The sequence below is a fragment of the Cyphomyrmex costatus genome, unplaced genomic scaffold (genome assembly GCF_001594065.2).
Source record: "Cyphomyrmex costatus isolate MS0001 unplaced genomic scaffold, Ccosl1.0 scaffold205, whole genome shotgun sequence".
Lineage (NCBI taxonomy): Eukaryota > Metazoa > Arthropoda > Insecta > Hymenoptera > Formicidae > Cyphomyrmex > Cyphomyrmex costatus.
In genome coordinates, this window is record NW_017276095.1 from 492,042 (window position 1) to 507,111 (window position 15,070).

A 15,070-nucleotide genomic window follows, 5' to 3' on the forward strand; every position below is an offset into this window, starting at 1 on the left:
GGGGGGGGGGGGCCACTATTGCCTCCTCTACACACATACTTTTCAAACGTTTGTTTAAGTGTATATTAAAGCAGAACGTTTATTTAAGCAGAACTTTTTTTGTTAATAACTTTTTAATGGCCGCCGGCTAAAAGAAGATCATTCTGAACTTTCTGAAGATCACTCAGGGTCGTGACTTTGACCATATATGTGAAGGTCAAGATCATTGGATGGTGGTCCATTATTGTAGATAGTTACCACAACTTCTTCTACAAGACGTGAGCTACAAGAACTTTTTTAATTAATTTTTAATGATTTATTAATCGATATAAAATCATTGCGTAAATATATATGATGGCTTAAAAATCGTTGTTAAATAATATTTTTTTATATTCTGCTAAAATGCAAGACACATAGAAATATTTTCGACTTTGACCATTAAAAAACTTAATTAAGGCAATCATTTCCCGGCTTCAAGATCGATTACGTAAATCTTGAAGCCCACGTGTTTGTGCTTAATATGTGAAGACATGTTAGATCGTTGTTTCGTCCGGTAGCGACAATACGGGCACTGGAATCTGGGACTTTTGCCGCACTCGTATTTGAAGTGTCGCCACAGAGCATTCCTCTGTTTGTAGATCTTGCCGCAATCTTTGCAAACATGGCCCTGCAATGGTTGCTGTGGAAACGACTGCTGCCGCTGCGAAAATTGTTGCTGCTGCTGCTGCTGCTGTTGACGATGCTGCTGTTCGGATATCTTCTTCCAGTCGAGCGACTGTAAGGCCAGAGTCTCATGCACCGTCGAGTATTCGGTCCAGTATGCTGCAAGCATGTTCGAAACGAAACAAATGTGTAAATTTTACGATCTCTTATGGATAATGTATGTCTCGCGATTCATCTTTGTGAGTACCTGAACATGCAAGGTCTCAGTCTCTTTTTCTGATCCTTTTACGCGATCTTCCAGCGGTTGGATGTACTACGCTCTACAACTATATGCCCTAGCTAGATTATTATTTCAGAACATAGAGAGCATCAGATAAAGAGTATAATGATAATGTTTAAATGGAATAAAATAAATGACGGATGATTTGTGTGATATTCAATTTGTCAAATAGGATCTTCAAATGTTGAGTTACATAATCTTCAGCGAGGAATTAATAAATATATGTACAAATTTTTTTTAAATATTTCATTGATATCATTTTAACATGAAAAAATGTATCATTATTATTTATATAGCTTTATATTCGCAATCTTTCTATTTAGTTTTAAAAATTTTAAAAGACGAATCTTCTAATAAACGAGAGATCTGAAGATTTATGTATAAAATTTAAAAAATAGGATTTTAATTGAAACATTAAATTTTAACTAAATTTAAGAGAAGTTATGGAAATTATTCTTTGTAAAACAATTATGCCAATTAATAATGCCTATTCGCTTTACAATCGCGGACAAGAGCATTCAATGGGTGCTTTTCCAACTGCTTATCACCAAATGTAGTAAATTAATTCACATATCTTTCAGTGTTAATAAATAATGTAATCCTTTTAAATACATATTCTTTGTCGTCACAATAGCCTTATAACTCTCCCCCCCTTAAAGTAATTCAAATTATTTATTATAAAAATATATAAACCAAATTTGCACTCAATTGTACCAATTGCCGTAATCGTTCATACATTACATAACCGACTAGTAGTCCTTAGGCTGATTGTGAGTACGAATGTGTTGTAACGACAATTACGATAATTGATGCGATTGAGTACAAATCGGTTTACACATTTTAAATATTAATAAATATTTTAATTCTTTTAAGGTTATGAGATTATTGCGCCAATATAAAAAATATTAAAAGTGTTAAATTATTTATCAATACTGACAAATATGTGAATTAATTTGCCTTTTTATATTTGTGTTAAGATGTGTTAAGCAATTGGAAAGCACCCAATCTCTCTCTCTCTTTTATATCAGAAACGCTAAGTATAGTAATGTACAAAAATTAATTTGTGTTATGTGTTGCCTATGCATGATACATATCATTAATTTATTAAATGTCGAAGTATACAATATGTGGAATATAATATTAATATTAAATATTAATATTCTCTCAAAAATACATCTGTTCTTTTTATTTACATATGAAATCCATTTTATGGAAAAAGGATAAAGAATCGAAAAGGTGAAATTTAACAAGAATTGTAAAGTGATGGTTAAGAACAGAGAGCCGAACTATCTAAAGAAAGTAATATAGAGGAGTTTAGGAGAGAGAATGAGATAAGAGCATTAATTAAATTAAAATGTGATGATCTAAAAAAATCAAATAAATATTGATTAGGAAAAGAAAGGGAGAAGTGTATATTTTAAAGAATATATAAGAATAAAATAGAAGAGATGAAGGTTTAATGAGTTAGAAGATATTGGAAAGGATTATAAGAAGATTATATGGGGAGAAGACTTAGATGAAACAAAAGAAAAGGTACTAAGAAGCTTTGGAAAGATAGAAAGAAATGAAAAGAAAAGAAGAAGTAAGGAGAAGAAGGGTAAAAGAGTAAAAACAAAAAGATATGACAATTAAAAATCTTCAAAAAGTTTTGCGATAAAATTAAAAATATAAGTAAAAAGTAAAATAGATTGTACGAAAAACTGTAAATTAGATAAGAGCTGAAGATTAGAAAATTTTAGTTTTTAGATGAGAGAGGCAAGAAAATTAGGTAAAATAAACATAAAGAATAAAAAAATAGGTAAGCGTCAAAAGAGTGCGTATAAGATATAGCTGGATGAGTGAAGGTAAGAAATATTGGAGATCAAATCCTCTTCTTGATTATATAAATAAACTGAAATGAATAAATATGCTCTAATTATATGTATATTGAATCCATTTTAACTAATTCGAAATACTTTTTACGATAATCAATTTTTTCCATTAGATAATATATATTTCTGATCTTATTAACAATAATTTCAATTAAGTGACTGTAGAAACTAAAAATAAAACTAAATATTACAATATTTAAAAATTATAATTCGCTTAATAAAAGAAACGCTCTTCAAGTTAATACAAGATAACTCAAAATAAAAATACTCAATATAATTCTGTTTTTAACAATAAGTGAAAATAATAACATAAATTAAAAAATTATTACATTTCTTTAAAATGTTTCACAGATATTTTCTATACCTTTGCCTATAAAATAAAAATATTACACAAACGTCGTATTGTATAGATGAATAACTTCAAATCGTAAATGAGATCGGGAACGACTATTGAGTCGGATACATGTGCACCCTGATCACATGTTCGGTGAGAGTATCGGGCCTGGAGTAAAGTCTTCCGCAGTGCGGACAAACACACTTCAACTTGGTCGGTCCGCAGCCATACCTGATGTGCCTGCACAAGGAGGACTGATTCTTGTAACATTTGCCGCATTTCCGGCATCGATGCTCACCGTTGTTGATCAGCGCATCTGACACTGTAATGAAACATAAAACGAAGTGACGTCAGTCCTCACGAGGGTCGGTTCAGTTCTATGGACCAAGATATCCCACGAATCGGAAATCGCGCTAAGGTAGGATGTGCAAGGAATTGTACTTGTGCGTCTTTCAGATTTTCCACGAACACGAACAAAAAAGCTTCTTTCTTTCGAACAAGACTTTACTCAAACGATTTTTCTCCCGTATGTACCTAAAAAACTTTTATCGAACGACGAAACTTATTACCACGCTACGATACCAAGTGTTAATCGTCTACCTAATTCTATCGAAATAACACACGCGTTTATATACATATTATTTTTACGTACAAAAAGAGAGACCGAATGTGATGTAATACATTTTAATTTATTGTTAAAATGAAAAGAAACTTCCGTTTTATGTCGATTGTATTGTAATTTTTATTTGTTCATTAAATTTTCTTTTTTGACTAAAACTGTATTAAATTAAAAAATTGTAAAAACTTTACTTTAATTTTGATTAAATGTGTGCATAGCAAATTTTACAATATACCCATAATTAAATTGCAGCCCCCACCTGCACAATCAAGCAAAAAAAATTAATTTGGATTATATTACTAATTAAGAAATAAAATATTGTATCTATATATACTATATAATTATTTTTACAATTTTAAAAATAAAAAACTTCATCCAGATGTCATACTCTAAATTACCCGAAAGACAATTATTTATTTTCAGTTTAACATCATACTGACTGAATTAGCGGAAATGTATAACCATAAAAACTAGACATTTAGGTATATTAATTATATACGTGCTTTTACTTTTATTTCTTTTAAATAAATATTAAGTTTAATATATATTTACAAATATTTATTTTTAACATATACTTTAATTTACAATTAAGTTTAAAAATAAAATATCACTACATATTAAAAATTTTTAATTATCACAGCATTATTATATGGTGTTTTGTATGCCATAAAAAAAATAAATGTACATATAAAATGAAAATTTTAAAAAATTAAAAGATATAATTAGACTGAGAGGAACGTGATACCAAAAAAATGGATAGGAAGTGGTTAAGAAATACAAAATTTATTTAATATTACTTTTTTATTGAAATACCATAAAAATTTATAAAGTCCGATAAGTAACAACATGTGGAATCAATGTCCAACAATAACAGTAATGTACCCATGTCGTATCTTTTAGGGTAATAAAAAATGACCCCATCATACCTCTTCTATTTACGTAAACTCGCATAAATAACATATTATATTAGCGCATATTTTATAGCCTCAAATGGTACATACGACACTAGAGTCGCTGTATAACATATTTCTCTTTACACGTAATCGATACTTCTGCAGTAAGATAAAATCGTAAAAAGAAATTTTGTTTCTGTGAAAAACTAACATTTTTGAAAATTTGCTCTACAACACAATAAATATATCTACTAAATTTTTAAACAAATTTTTAATACCTATAACTTTTCACATTTTTAAATCTAATTCTTTAATCGCGAAGAAAACCAAAAAGATTTCGATATGCGTAGTATAATAAGAATATTATTTTGAAAACTGTCGACGTATATATAAAATAAATTTCTAGAATGCAGAAGTTCATAAACTTTCACAATTAATTGTTTTATTAAGATATAATTCAAGATATATTGAAAAACCGTGATTGTTTTAGTTAGTAATAAAACGAAAAAGATTTATTTATATAGAAAAAATACAGAAAAATATACGATAAAGACTGCATATACATGATCCGAAAAAACTGATAAACTTCTGCATTTTAGTAATATACATTCTATCAATTTGAACACATTTTAATAAATAAAATTTTTAAGTTCAAAATTTGCTTCCAAAAATCTAAAATAAATACATTCAGACGTATTTAGAAAATTCAACAAGAGAAAGAAACAGATATGACTAATTTCTTATTCACAGAACTTTGTCATTCCTAAACAACATTTTCCAATATTCATTAACACATTTCTATACATCATTGCATAATCGTATACTTTTATAGAATAACTTAAACGTATATATTGCACTAGAAAAATAGGAATATTAGTCATTTGGCATTCGTGATCAGCTATTTGGCAGTTTACCTCTAAAACACGCAAGTACACGTACATGATATGTGCACTTCATTTCATCTTGAATTTTCTAAAGTGAAAAATACAATCTTTCGTTATTTAAAAAATGTCTATTTGAGCATTTATATGTAACATAAACTATTCTTGGAACCGCATAATAATAAAAAATCTATTAATAACATATCTAACTCTTAAACATGTACTGTAACAAAATGGTTTATTTCGTTTGTATTAAACAATATGGTTTATTTAAAAAATAAACCATATTTGTTACCTAAAAACTCGTTAGATCAGACTATTAACAAACTCTTGAATATACAATCGAGAAATTTTTCAAACACAAACAAAAGCAAAATTTCTGAATAAGAACTATTGTATAAGAAAATTTATGTTTCAAAATTCTAATCAATTATTAAATATTTTCTCTAAAAGATATTCTAACAGAAGCAAAAAAATTGATATTCCATAAACAACAATTAACCCTACTGACAAATTTAAAATAAAATTCCCTTTGGTGTTCCTTTGGATAAACAAATCTAAGCGACGATTAAAATAAAGCTCCACGGTAAACGATAAAAATATTTCTGAGACTTCTACATTATCTGCAACCTAGTCTAAAAAACCCCGTTTAATAAGAAATATTATTGCAGTATCAAAATAAACATGTTTATCCTAAGTAGAAGCTCATCATTCACATACCACGCTAAATACAATAGTGCATAAAAGTAATCCAACAGTTTATAAACTAATGTAAGTTCAAATTTTATAAGATTACTTATATGTTGTATATAAAGATTACATTTCTTTTTTAAGAAAAATATAAAATCTATTTTGAAGAGAATATGATGCAAAAACATTCCTTCTCGATCTCATGACAATCGCAATTATTTTCACAGTAATTTCGACGTCCTCAAAGACGGCTGCTAATCGATTCATCATCGGTAAACGGAGAATCGATGACAATGTTTTTCTATACGCCGAAGGAGATGAGCCGCGGTTATTTAGCAACGGAACCCCCGTGGATGTTGAGGATATGCTGCTTGAGGTGATCCGGCCGACAGAAGTATTTGCCGCAGAGAGTGCAGGTGAAGGTATATCGGGATCCGAGGCGGCCGCACTCGTATCTGGAGTGTCGTGTGAGAGACGATCGCGATCTGTATCCACGTCCGCACATTACACACCGAAATGGCAGTTCGCCGTCGCCGCCACTCAAGACGATCTCCTTCGCGGGGCTGGCTGCAAGCATACAGGGGGAGGCCTTTTACATCATACCGGTTCCTGCCGGACGCACGAAACGAGCCCCTCTTATCTGCAAAGCCGCGGGTTACTCCGATCGAGACAGTGTGACCTGGACACATTGACCCCCCCTTTCTTTTTTTTCTCTCTCGACCGTTGAAGAAAAAGCTCGAACCAAGCGTGTGGACAATACTGAATAAAGCTCGCTCCAAAGGAAGACTGCACAAAAAGCTCCCAAGCCCGTCGAGGAATAGAAAATGGTTCTAGTCGCATTTAATTATTTTCGAGTTTTTTTTTTTTCAAAGTGTACTGAATTACTGAAAAATGTAATATCGCCGCATACAACATTCTATTATTACAGTAATCAAAATTAGAAGTCGCATTGTCCACAAACAAATCAATAATGAATACACGAATTAATTAATTCGTCGATATCTAATTACTGTAACGAGTACAATATATAGAAAATTTAATAAATGTATATATAGTATATAAAATTAATTTTAATTTTAAAAATATGTAATGAGGTTTCATTTATTCTCATGTTGTATTTTTGAATTGTTGAGGAATAAATTAAAAACAATGTATGATATACTAAAAACTTTACGGCAAAAGCAAATAATTAATATGTGAAAGCTTTGGAGTGACGTTCTATATAACAATGACAAAAAAAAAAACGACTTTATAGCAATACATATTTATTGCTATTACTTGAAAAAAATACATTATCAATCCTTACGGCAGATCCTTGTGCACAGTCTTCATTATTTTGGGCTGTTATTTACATGCTGCACCAAAATGAACTGCATTTTATTAGTGCATCCATTTTTACACCCGTGATGTAATTAATTTCAACCCAACGTAAAATATGACTCCTTGTACAGTTTCACCCAACACACATATCCATGGTGAATGAACGTAAATACTGGTTGAAATTACGTGTGAATGATTCGAACGTGGATGATTTCCCTCCGATGAGAGCCGCTCGAGACAGCTCCTTCGTTTGCCGCTTTAAATACGACATTTACTCGCCACGCTGACAATCACGAAGCTTACGTTCGACTAGATGACAAAACTTCAGCATGCAATACACATCAACCAACAATCATCACTGATGCTTCATTTATTCCTTCGTTAATCTGATACTGATATAGTTATTTACAATGCTAGTAGCATGTACCCAGATGCTACTCGTGATTAAAGAATCATTTTAAGTCATTTTATTAATATATAAGTATTAAGTTATGATTTATAATTGTGTATTCGCTAGTAAGATGCAAATGCATCGCATATCGAGCTGGATTATACAAACTTTATTATTTTATTTATTCATTTTTATTTTTTGCACGATGTAATAACATTATGTACTTAAACGAATGAGAATAATATAAAGTAGAACACAATATATATATATATATACACTCGCCTCGCGCGCGCGCGCACACACACATAAGTGAACTATTGATTAGTTTACGGCTTTCTCGCTTTTGTAATAAAAAGAAAAACATAAAAGAACAGGAACTAGTGAAAGCCACGTATTTGGTCAGTTTTCTGTTCCTGCACTAGAATTTTCACTTTCGACAAATATCAAACATATATACATATATATCTCATTTAAGTTCCAAAAATGTGTACTAGTTCAGACACAGAAAACAGACCTACCGTCAAACGCAAGAGCAAGAGACAGTGCCTGGATCGAGACAGTGGAGCTTCCAAGAACGAGAAACGATCGTAGGATCCCGCTTCTGTATTCAAAGGTGAATAAAACAAGAACAAGTGATTCCGACGCAATGGAAGAATTTTTACTACCGATTTTCCATCCGTCTCTGTGCTACACAAGTATCTACGATTTCCAAAACTTGTACAGTACTCTGACATCTTTCTCAGTGAACTGCTCCAGTCGCTGCTGCACCTGCTGCTGCTGTTCTCGCTGCCGCCGTTGCTCCTGTCGTTGACGAAAATCAGCCTCCAATTTCTCTTTTTCCGAGAGACAGTCGGCGATATGTCCTCGCAGACCGCTTCGATACTTGTAGCTGCGACCGCAGTTTGGACAGGAGAGTCTGCAGTAATGTGTCGTGGGTTGCTGATGCACCCCAGTGGACTGTGACCAATACGGCGTGGCAGCTGCAAGCATCATCGGCCAACTGTATCACCCCGGAGGTCAATTATGCGTGCGGACGCGATAAGATGCATTTCAATTTCAATGATTCCTTTCGAGAATTATTTTCACTTTTGCGTTTTTTCTGAAACATCGTCTCCCCCCACCCCCTCCCCCTCCCCGTCTCTCTCTCTCTCCTCCCTGCCTTTGCCAAACTTTTCGAACGCACTGGCATCGTTATTCAAAATAAATATCGCCTTGAATTTTGGAATTTTTCATTAAAAAAATAATGTAAACAGTGTTTATGTATCGTATAAATGAAATATGACTTACTTTCTTTTCAAAGGATGAATATGATCTTAATTGCCAGATATTTGAGTTACTTTCTAAAAAAAAAATTGGAGAATTAGATTGAAATATGTTTAAGAATATTTAAATAAATTGTAAAAGATTAATGCCTACACAATTTTTGTATTTTTTGTCATAAAACTTTGAAGTTGACATTACGAAAAGGTTTGAGATTATGCCACACCAAAAGTTAGTAATTAAGTTATTTTACATTCGCAACGATATACGAGAGCTGAAAAGCTGGGTGTAGGGTTCGCACAATTGAAAAGAGATTAGAAGATTTTTTTTTTTTAAAGAAATTCTTTATTTGTTCTTCAGCTTCAGGTCCATCAACTGGTCGAAATCGCATTTGTAGATGTTGAAAAATACGGCTGGATGCAAGATCGATGCGAGACACGCGAAAGCATATATAAGACTCTCCAAAGACATGACAAAAATCGTGTGCACGTTAGCTTATGTTTACATTGATTCTACTTTACCACACAACAAATGATTATAAATCGAGGTTATATGTGAAGTGCGAATAAACTTATATTAATAAAATATTAGGCTAAAAAGGAGAGACATCAACGAATGAACGAAAGCAACATGACGATTATTATCACGGAAAAAATTTAGAAGACGATTTGATCGACAATCATTCGCATTCCAGCTATAAACAAAATGTGTCGTTTGTACCGAAGATCATATTTTTGAATTATTTAAAAATAAATTAACTCAATGGTAATTATGTAACAGGAATTTAAGTAATCTTATAGCGATATTTGACAAAAGAAAAAAATGCTCTTTCGTCTTTACATAATTCACAAATTCAATTATATAAATGACGTATACACACGAAAGATTTTTTATCAGAGACAGACTGTAATATTTTTATATATTCTGACACTCACTCTGAAACTGTTGTTCAAATTGCTCCGTCACGTCACAATTTGTTCTTTTATGCCAAACAAAAAAAACTATTTGCCAGTATTTTTAACAAATGGAAATTTTTGTACAAAGTTTTATTATCATTAAGTTTATTTTTATTCTATATTTCTATTTTTCATCTCAATATTAAAAAGCAGATCACATTCATGACTCTAAAAATTAGGATATCGATCTAGTTCCCGTCAACTGTGAAGTTGAATTGTGTAACGTAACGAGCAATTTGGATATCAAATTGTTTTTCAGATACTCGCCAAAATGCATATAAATACCATTATCTCATCTCCGGATGAAACATAAATTTGTTCCGTATGTGTGTGTATAACTGGATAATAAATTTTAAAATTTCACAATACAAAAAATGAAACATTATTTAATGAAATATTATTTGTGTAAAAATATGAGAAATCTCGAGTATTAGATTGCATTTGTGAATTATTTGAGTAACTAGTACTTCTAAAGAACCAATGAGAAAAAAGATCATTAGAACACATACGTCTGGTTGATTTTTCATAGAAATTAGCCATTTATTTTAACAAAAATTGACGATTAGCGCCGTTATTTCTAATGAGCCGATTTACAACAGTGTTAACGCCGATTATATTCCCGAGAATGATTCTCTCACCGAAATAATTTCTAACAATTCTTAATTTGGATATATTTACAGAATATCATTACGCAATAACTATGTATTATAATCTTTGTAACATTTTTTTCAAATATAACATATACTTTCAAACAAAATTTCAAAATTCGCTTTCCTAGTTGCATTGAAAAAGCAGTTTTGAAAAATTGTAATTGAGTATTCGAGATTAGTTTTTTAAATTTGACAAAATTCAATCCATTTGAATAAAATAAAACTAAATACACCTCCGAGTTTAATTTTAAAAAAATATTCTATCAGACATAATAGTACTTTACACATCACGAGCCAAGCCAATAATTATAATATCAAATAAAATATCAAATATAATTTTGAATTAATGTACTGCTCTACGAAGAAATTTCTTGAAAACGCAATGTGACAACCGAAAAATCAAATTGAACTCCAAGTGATTTAGTCAAAAATAATTAAAAAATGTTAACCAAAATAAAAATTAAAAATAAAACAATAAGATGAGAACTGTAACACTTGGAGATCAATGTAAAATTCGATAAACTCATCTCAATTTCTGTCGAGCTATGCAACGTTGCATCTACGCCCATGGAAAGCAGATAACGACGGTACATTGCTCGAAGAAAACATTGCGAGAAAAATATTTTCTAAATATAGATATTTTTAATTTACTTAGTTACGCGCGAAGGGCAAGATTAAAGAAATTCTTTACTTGGCATCGCGATGTAACTTGTGTTTTCGTGAACAAGTTCGAAAGAGAAATAGAAATCACACGAGAGAGAAAAGAGACTCAACTACGACAAATCGACATGCTAGAATTATTGATGCCTCCTCCCTCTGGCCTCCTGTTATATTGACGCTGTTATTGTTGATGTTGTCGATGACTCTTATTCCCGTATTCCCCCGGGAAAACTTCTGATTCAAAAACGTGACGGTCCAAAGGCGACACCTTGACTAGTCTGGTGTAAGGTGTCAAACGATGACCCGTCCTCTTCTGATGTGATCGCATGATGTCCACTCTGGTGAAACGTCGCCGACAGGTTCCGCAAGAAAATTGCTTCTCCACTCCGCACTCGTAGCGCTGATGCCTTTCCAGGGAATACAGGACCGAATAACGTCGGTCACAGCGTGAGCAACGATACCCAAGAAAAGACTCTGAAACACCGTGGGGCCCTCCACAACTATCACGCGAGCATACAAACAACGCGTCTCCATTCGTTGGAATCTTCCTTTACGTGGAATGCGAAGGAATGATTGAATCTAAATCAGTTGCGATCTGTTTTGTCCGTCATGTCGAGTCTTAATTGTCGCGAAAATTGAGAGATTGCATTAAGGAAAATGAGTCAAGATTGAAAAGTACTTCTTTCAAGTTGTAGATGAGATACATAAACATGAGTTTTTTTCCAAACATATACCTGTTTTCGTTATTCGAGTGAACATCGTAAGTCTTTCTTCTTGTAAAGATTACTTACCACTCGTGCAATGTATTGCAGTTATAGTAATGATCGCTGCGCAGCAATGATTAACAGAAAAGCAATAATTGCACCAAAATGATAATAGTCAAGTCAATTACAAGCATTACGATTATTCGAGATTTTTAAAAGTATTTTATGAAGACAGAAATTTATAAGGCAATTTCAGTGCAAATATTAGTAACAAGACGCGAAAGTTGATAAATAATACTCTCTCACGTTTATGAACTATTTCGAGTAAAAGTAGCAACCTTTTTCATAGAATGGGAACGATATGTTAAATTTAATCCTACGATCCTGTATGAATTGTATGTTCTATTGTTAATCTCATAATTACGATATCAATTAATTTTGAATAGTATGCAATAAAAAAATTTCCATTCTGCAATGTTCATAATTTCAAATAAAACCATTGTAATTATATACGTAATTTTCTGTGAAGCTAGAAATTCAGAAGACTTGAAACCCCTGCGAGACCCGCAACGAGATTGCAAATCAATACAAAAATTCTAAGCAGCTCGTAAGGACAATTATTTAAATTTTCAATGAAAATGAACGTACATAAAAATCATTTTCCTCGAGAATTCAAATTGTCCTCTCAATCACACACAAAAATTACATCTGTATCGTTCTATCATCCAACGATTATTTTTTACGATTTTTCATCAAAATTTTTGTTAAAGCTATATAATAAATATATATATATAAAATTAAATTTCGCCGAATTTATTGTAATCATTCGGTACTTGCGAGAAGCGGCACAATATTGCTGCGCGAATCTTAACATTTTTGCGACACTGCTCGCAACATATCCGAATGAAGCTCACATATAAACCACACATTTAAAGATAATTAAATCAGCTTCAACAAAAATCTGCAAGTCAAATTCGTTAAATTAATCGTTATCAGTGAACGGAATAATCACAAGATAATTTATTCTATGCATACTATTCAATTATCCATTCGCGAAACGTGACAATGAAGCTCCCTATAACACGTTAACAAACTATCAAAATTTCTCTCTTTGATGACGAACAATATAATGATAATCGACAGATCATTTGCAGACCAACACCCTAAATTTGAACTGCCCACAAGTGCAACTTCTCGTTACCCTATTAATTTTGTACGAAAGCTCCAAAAAATAGTCTATATGTTTACTCTCTGCCTCAAATCAAAATACGTGAACACAGACATTCCATTCATACAAAAAGATTTATACACACATTCTTCATCACGAGGGACGGACTATTCACCGAAATAATAAAATCCATTTTTGAACACTGCATTGAGCTGAAAAATTTACAAAAAAATAGGAAGAATAAAAAAGGAGAGGAAAAATACAATATCGGACATGTCATCGATCTGTTTTCATTCAGCGAATATTGCGTAACTTTCTAGCAAAAACGACGCAATTTCCGCAGCATGAAATTACAAGACAACAAATTTACACGGACACTGTTGGAAAATTTTATCATTAAATGAAACGAGTTGGCGAGAATTGTGAAATAAAATTATTCAAAAAGTAATCAACTGACAAAAGCATCATTGTAATATTCCGCCTGTCAGTGCATATCATGAAAATTATTTCATCCATTATATATATATGTATGTGTTATATATACACATATATAAAACTGAAATTGTAATTTTACGATGATTCAGCATTTGATATGCCTAATGGAATAATCTCATAGGAACAAATATATATATATATGTATAAATCAAGAAAAATCGGATGTGCCAAGAGTATATCTTATTGTTTGATATAATAAATAAATGATGGCAAAAATAGAAGCTATCAATTTACAGCAGAGTATTATTATTTATTAAAAGCAAAATACTAAGCTTCTCGATAAACATCGAAATGCTTAACCACTTCAAAAAGACAATGCAAGACATCTCTACTATTTCTGCCAGAATTTATTCAATATATGTAATATAATGGGAAAGAGCATCTTGCGTGCCGATACAACACACAAGATTAAATACTTACGTATACAATACCATTTACCTTTTTACCACATAGGCATCTGTTCAATTCATTACGACAGCGACATCACATTCCTGGCAAATTTGGCTGACGAAACTTGCTCTCAAAAAAGCAAAATGCTTTCTTGAAATCAATTATATGACAGATCTTCTTGACATCATATGAAATCGTAATTTATCCGAATAAATCCGATAAATAACATTAATGACGCACCATTTAACAACATGAAAATCATACTCTTATGGTAGATTTCCATAAAAGAAAAATCGTAAAAAAATACGAATATCATAAATATTTTCAAAAGAAAAGCATAATTATTAATGAGGTTTTTCATTAAAAGCAATTATCTTAAGATAATATCTTAAACATTAGAGGCTGGAGGATATAGTAATATCTTATTGAATAAATCACTAGAAATACCTAAACATATTGTGTATTAAATAATATCATTCATCCACTTAAAAATATACACATAAAGATAATCCATCAATTGGAAATAATGCTCCAATTTCACATACATACAGAAAAAAATAAAATTTCACGCAAAATATCATTAAAAAATATCACGATTTCTATGTGTATCAAGTTGTGGTCATAGACACAAATGTCTATGAAATCTAATCAACTTTTCTAAGCTCGCAAAGTCGCTTCAATTCGATAAATATATATTTTAAAATGAAAAATCCATCCTATTGAAAAAGAATAAAATTATATTATAAACATGTAAATTTTAGTTACGCCGCAATATGATTTTAACTTAAGCAAAAGTCTTACAAACTATATTTATAAATGAGATTTATAATCACTTATTACTAATCGCAAATGTTACGCTATTTATC

The 15,070-nt window shown here is 31.4% G+C and overlaps 2 protein-coding genes across 2 annotated transcripts in view; both read right to left on the reverse strand.

Moving 5' to 3' along the window:
• The window catches only part of LOC108773324 (zinc finger and BTB domain-containing protein 17), a 142,172-nt gene that overhangs the window by 112,169 nt on the left and 14,933 nt on the right, over positions 1–15,070 (reverse strand). The window lies entirely within an intron of this gene.
• On the reverse strand, positions 440–8,914 carry LOC108773328 (zinc finger Y-chromosomal protein). The gene is made up of 3 exons (XM_018539088.1): positions 8,625–8,914; positions 1,558–1,564; positions 440–658 (listed from the first exon to the last, which is right to left on the reverse strand). The coding sequence occupies exons 1-3, from the start codon at positions 8,912–8,914 to the stop codon at positions 440–442; spliced, it is 516 nt and encodes a 171-aa protein (XP_018394590.1).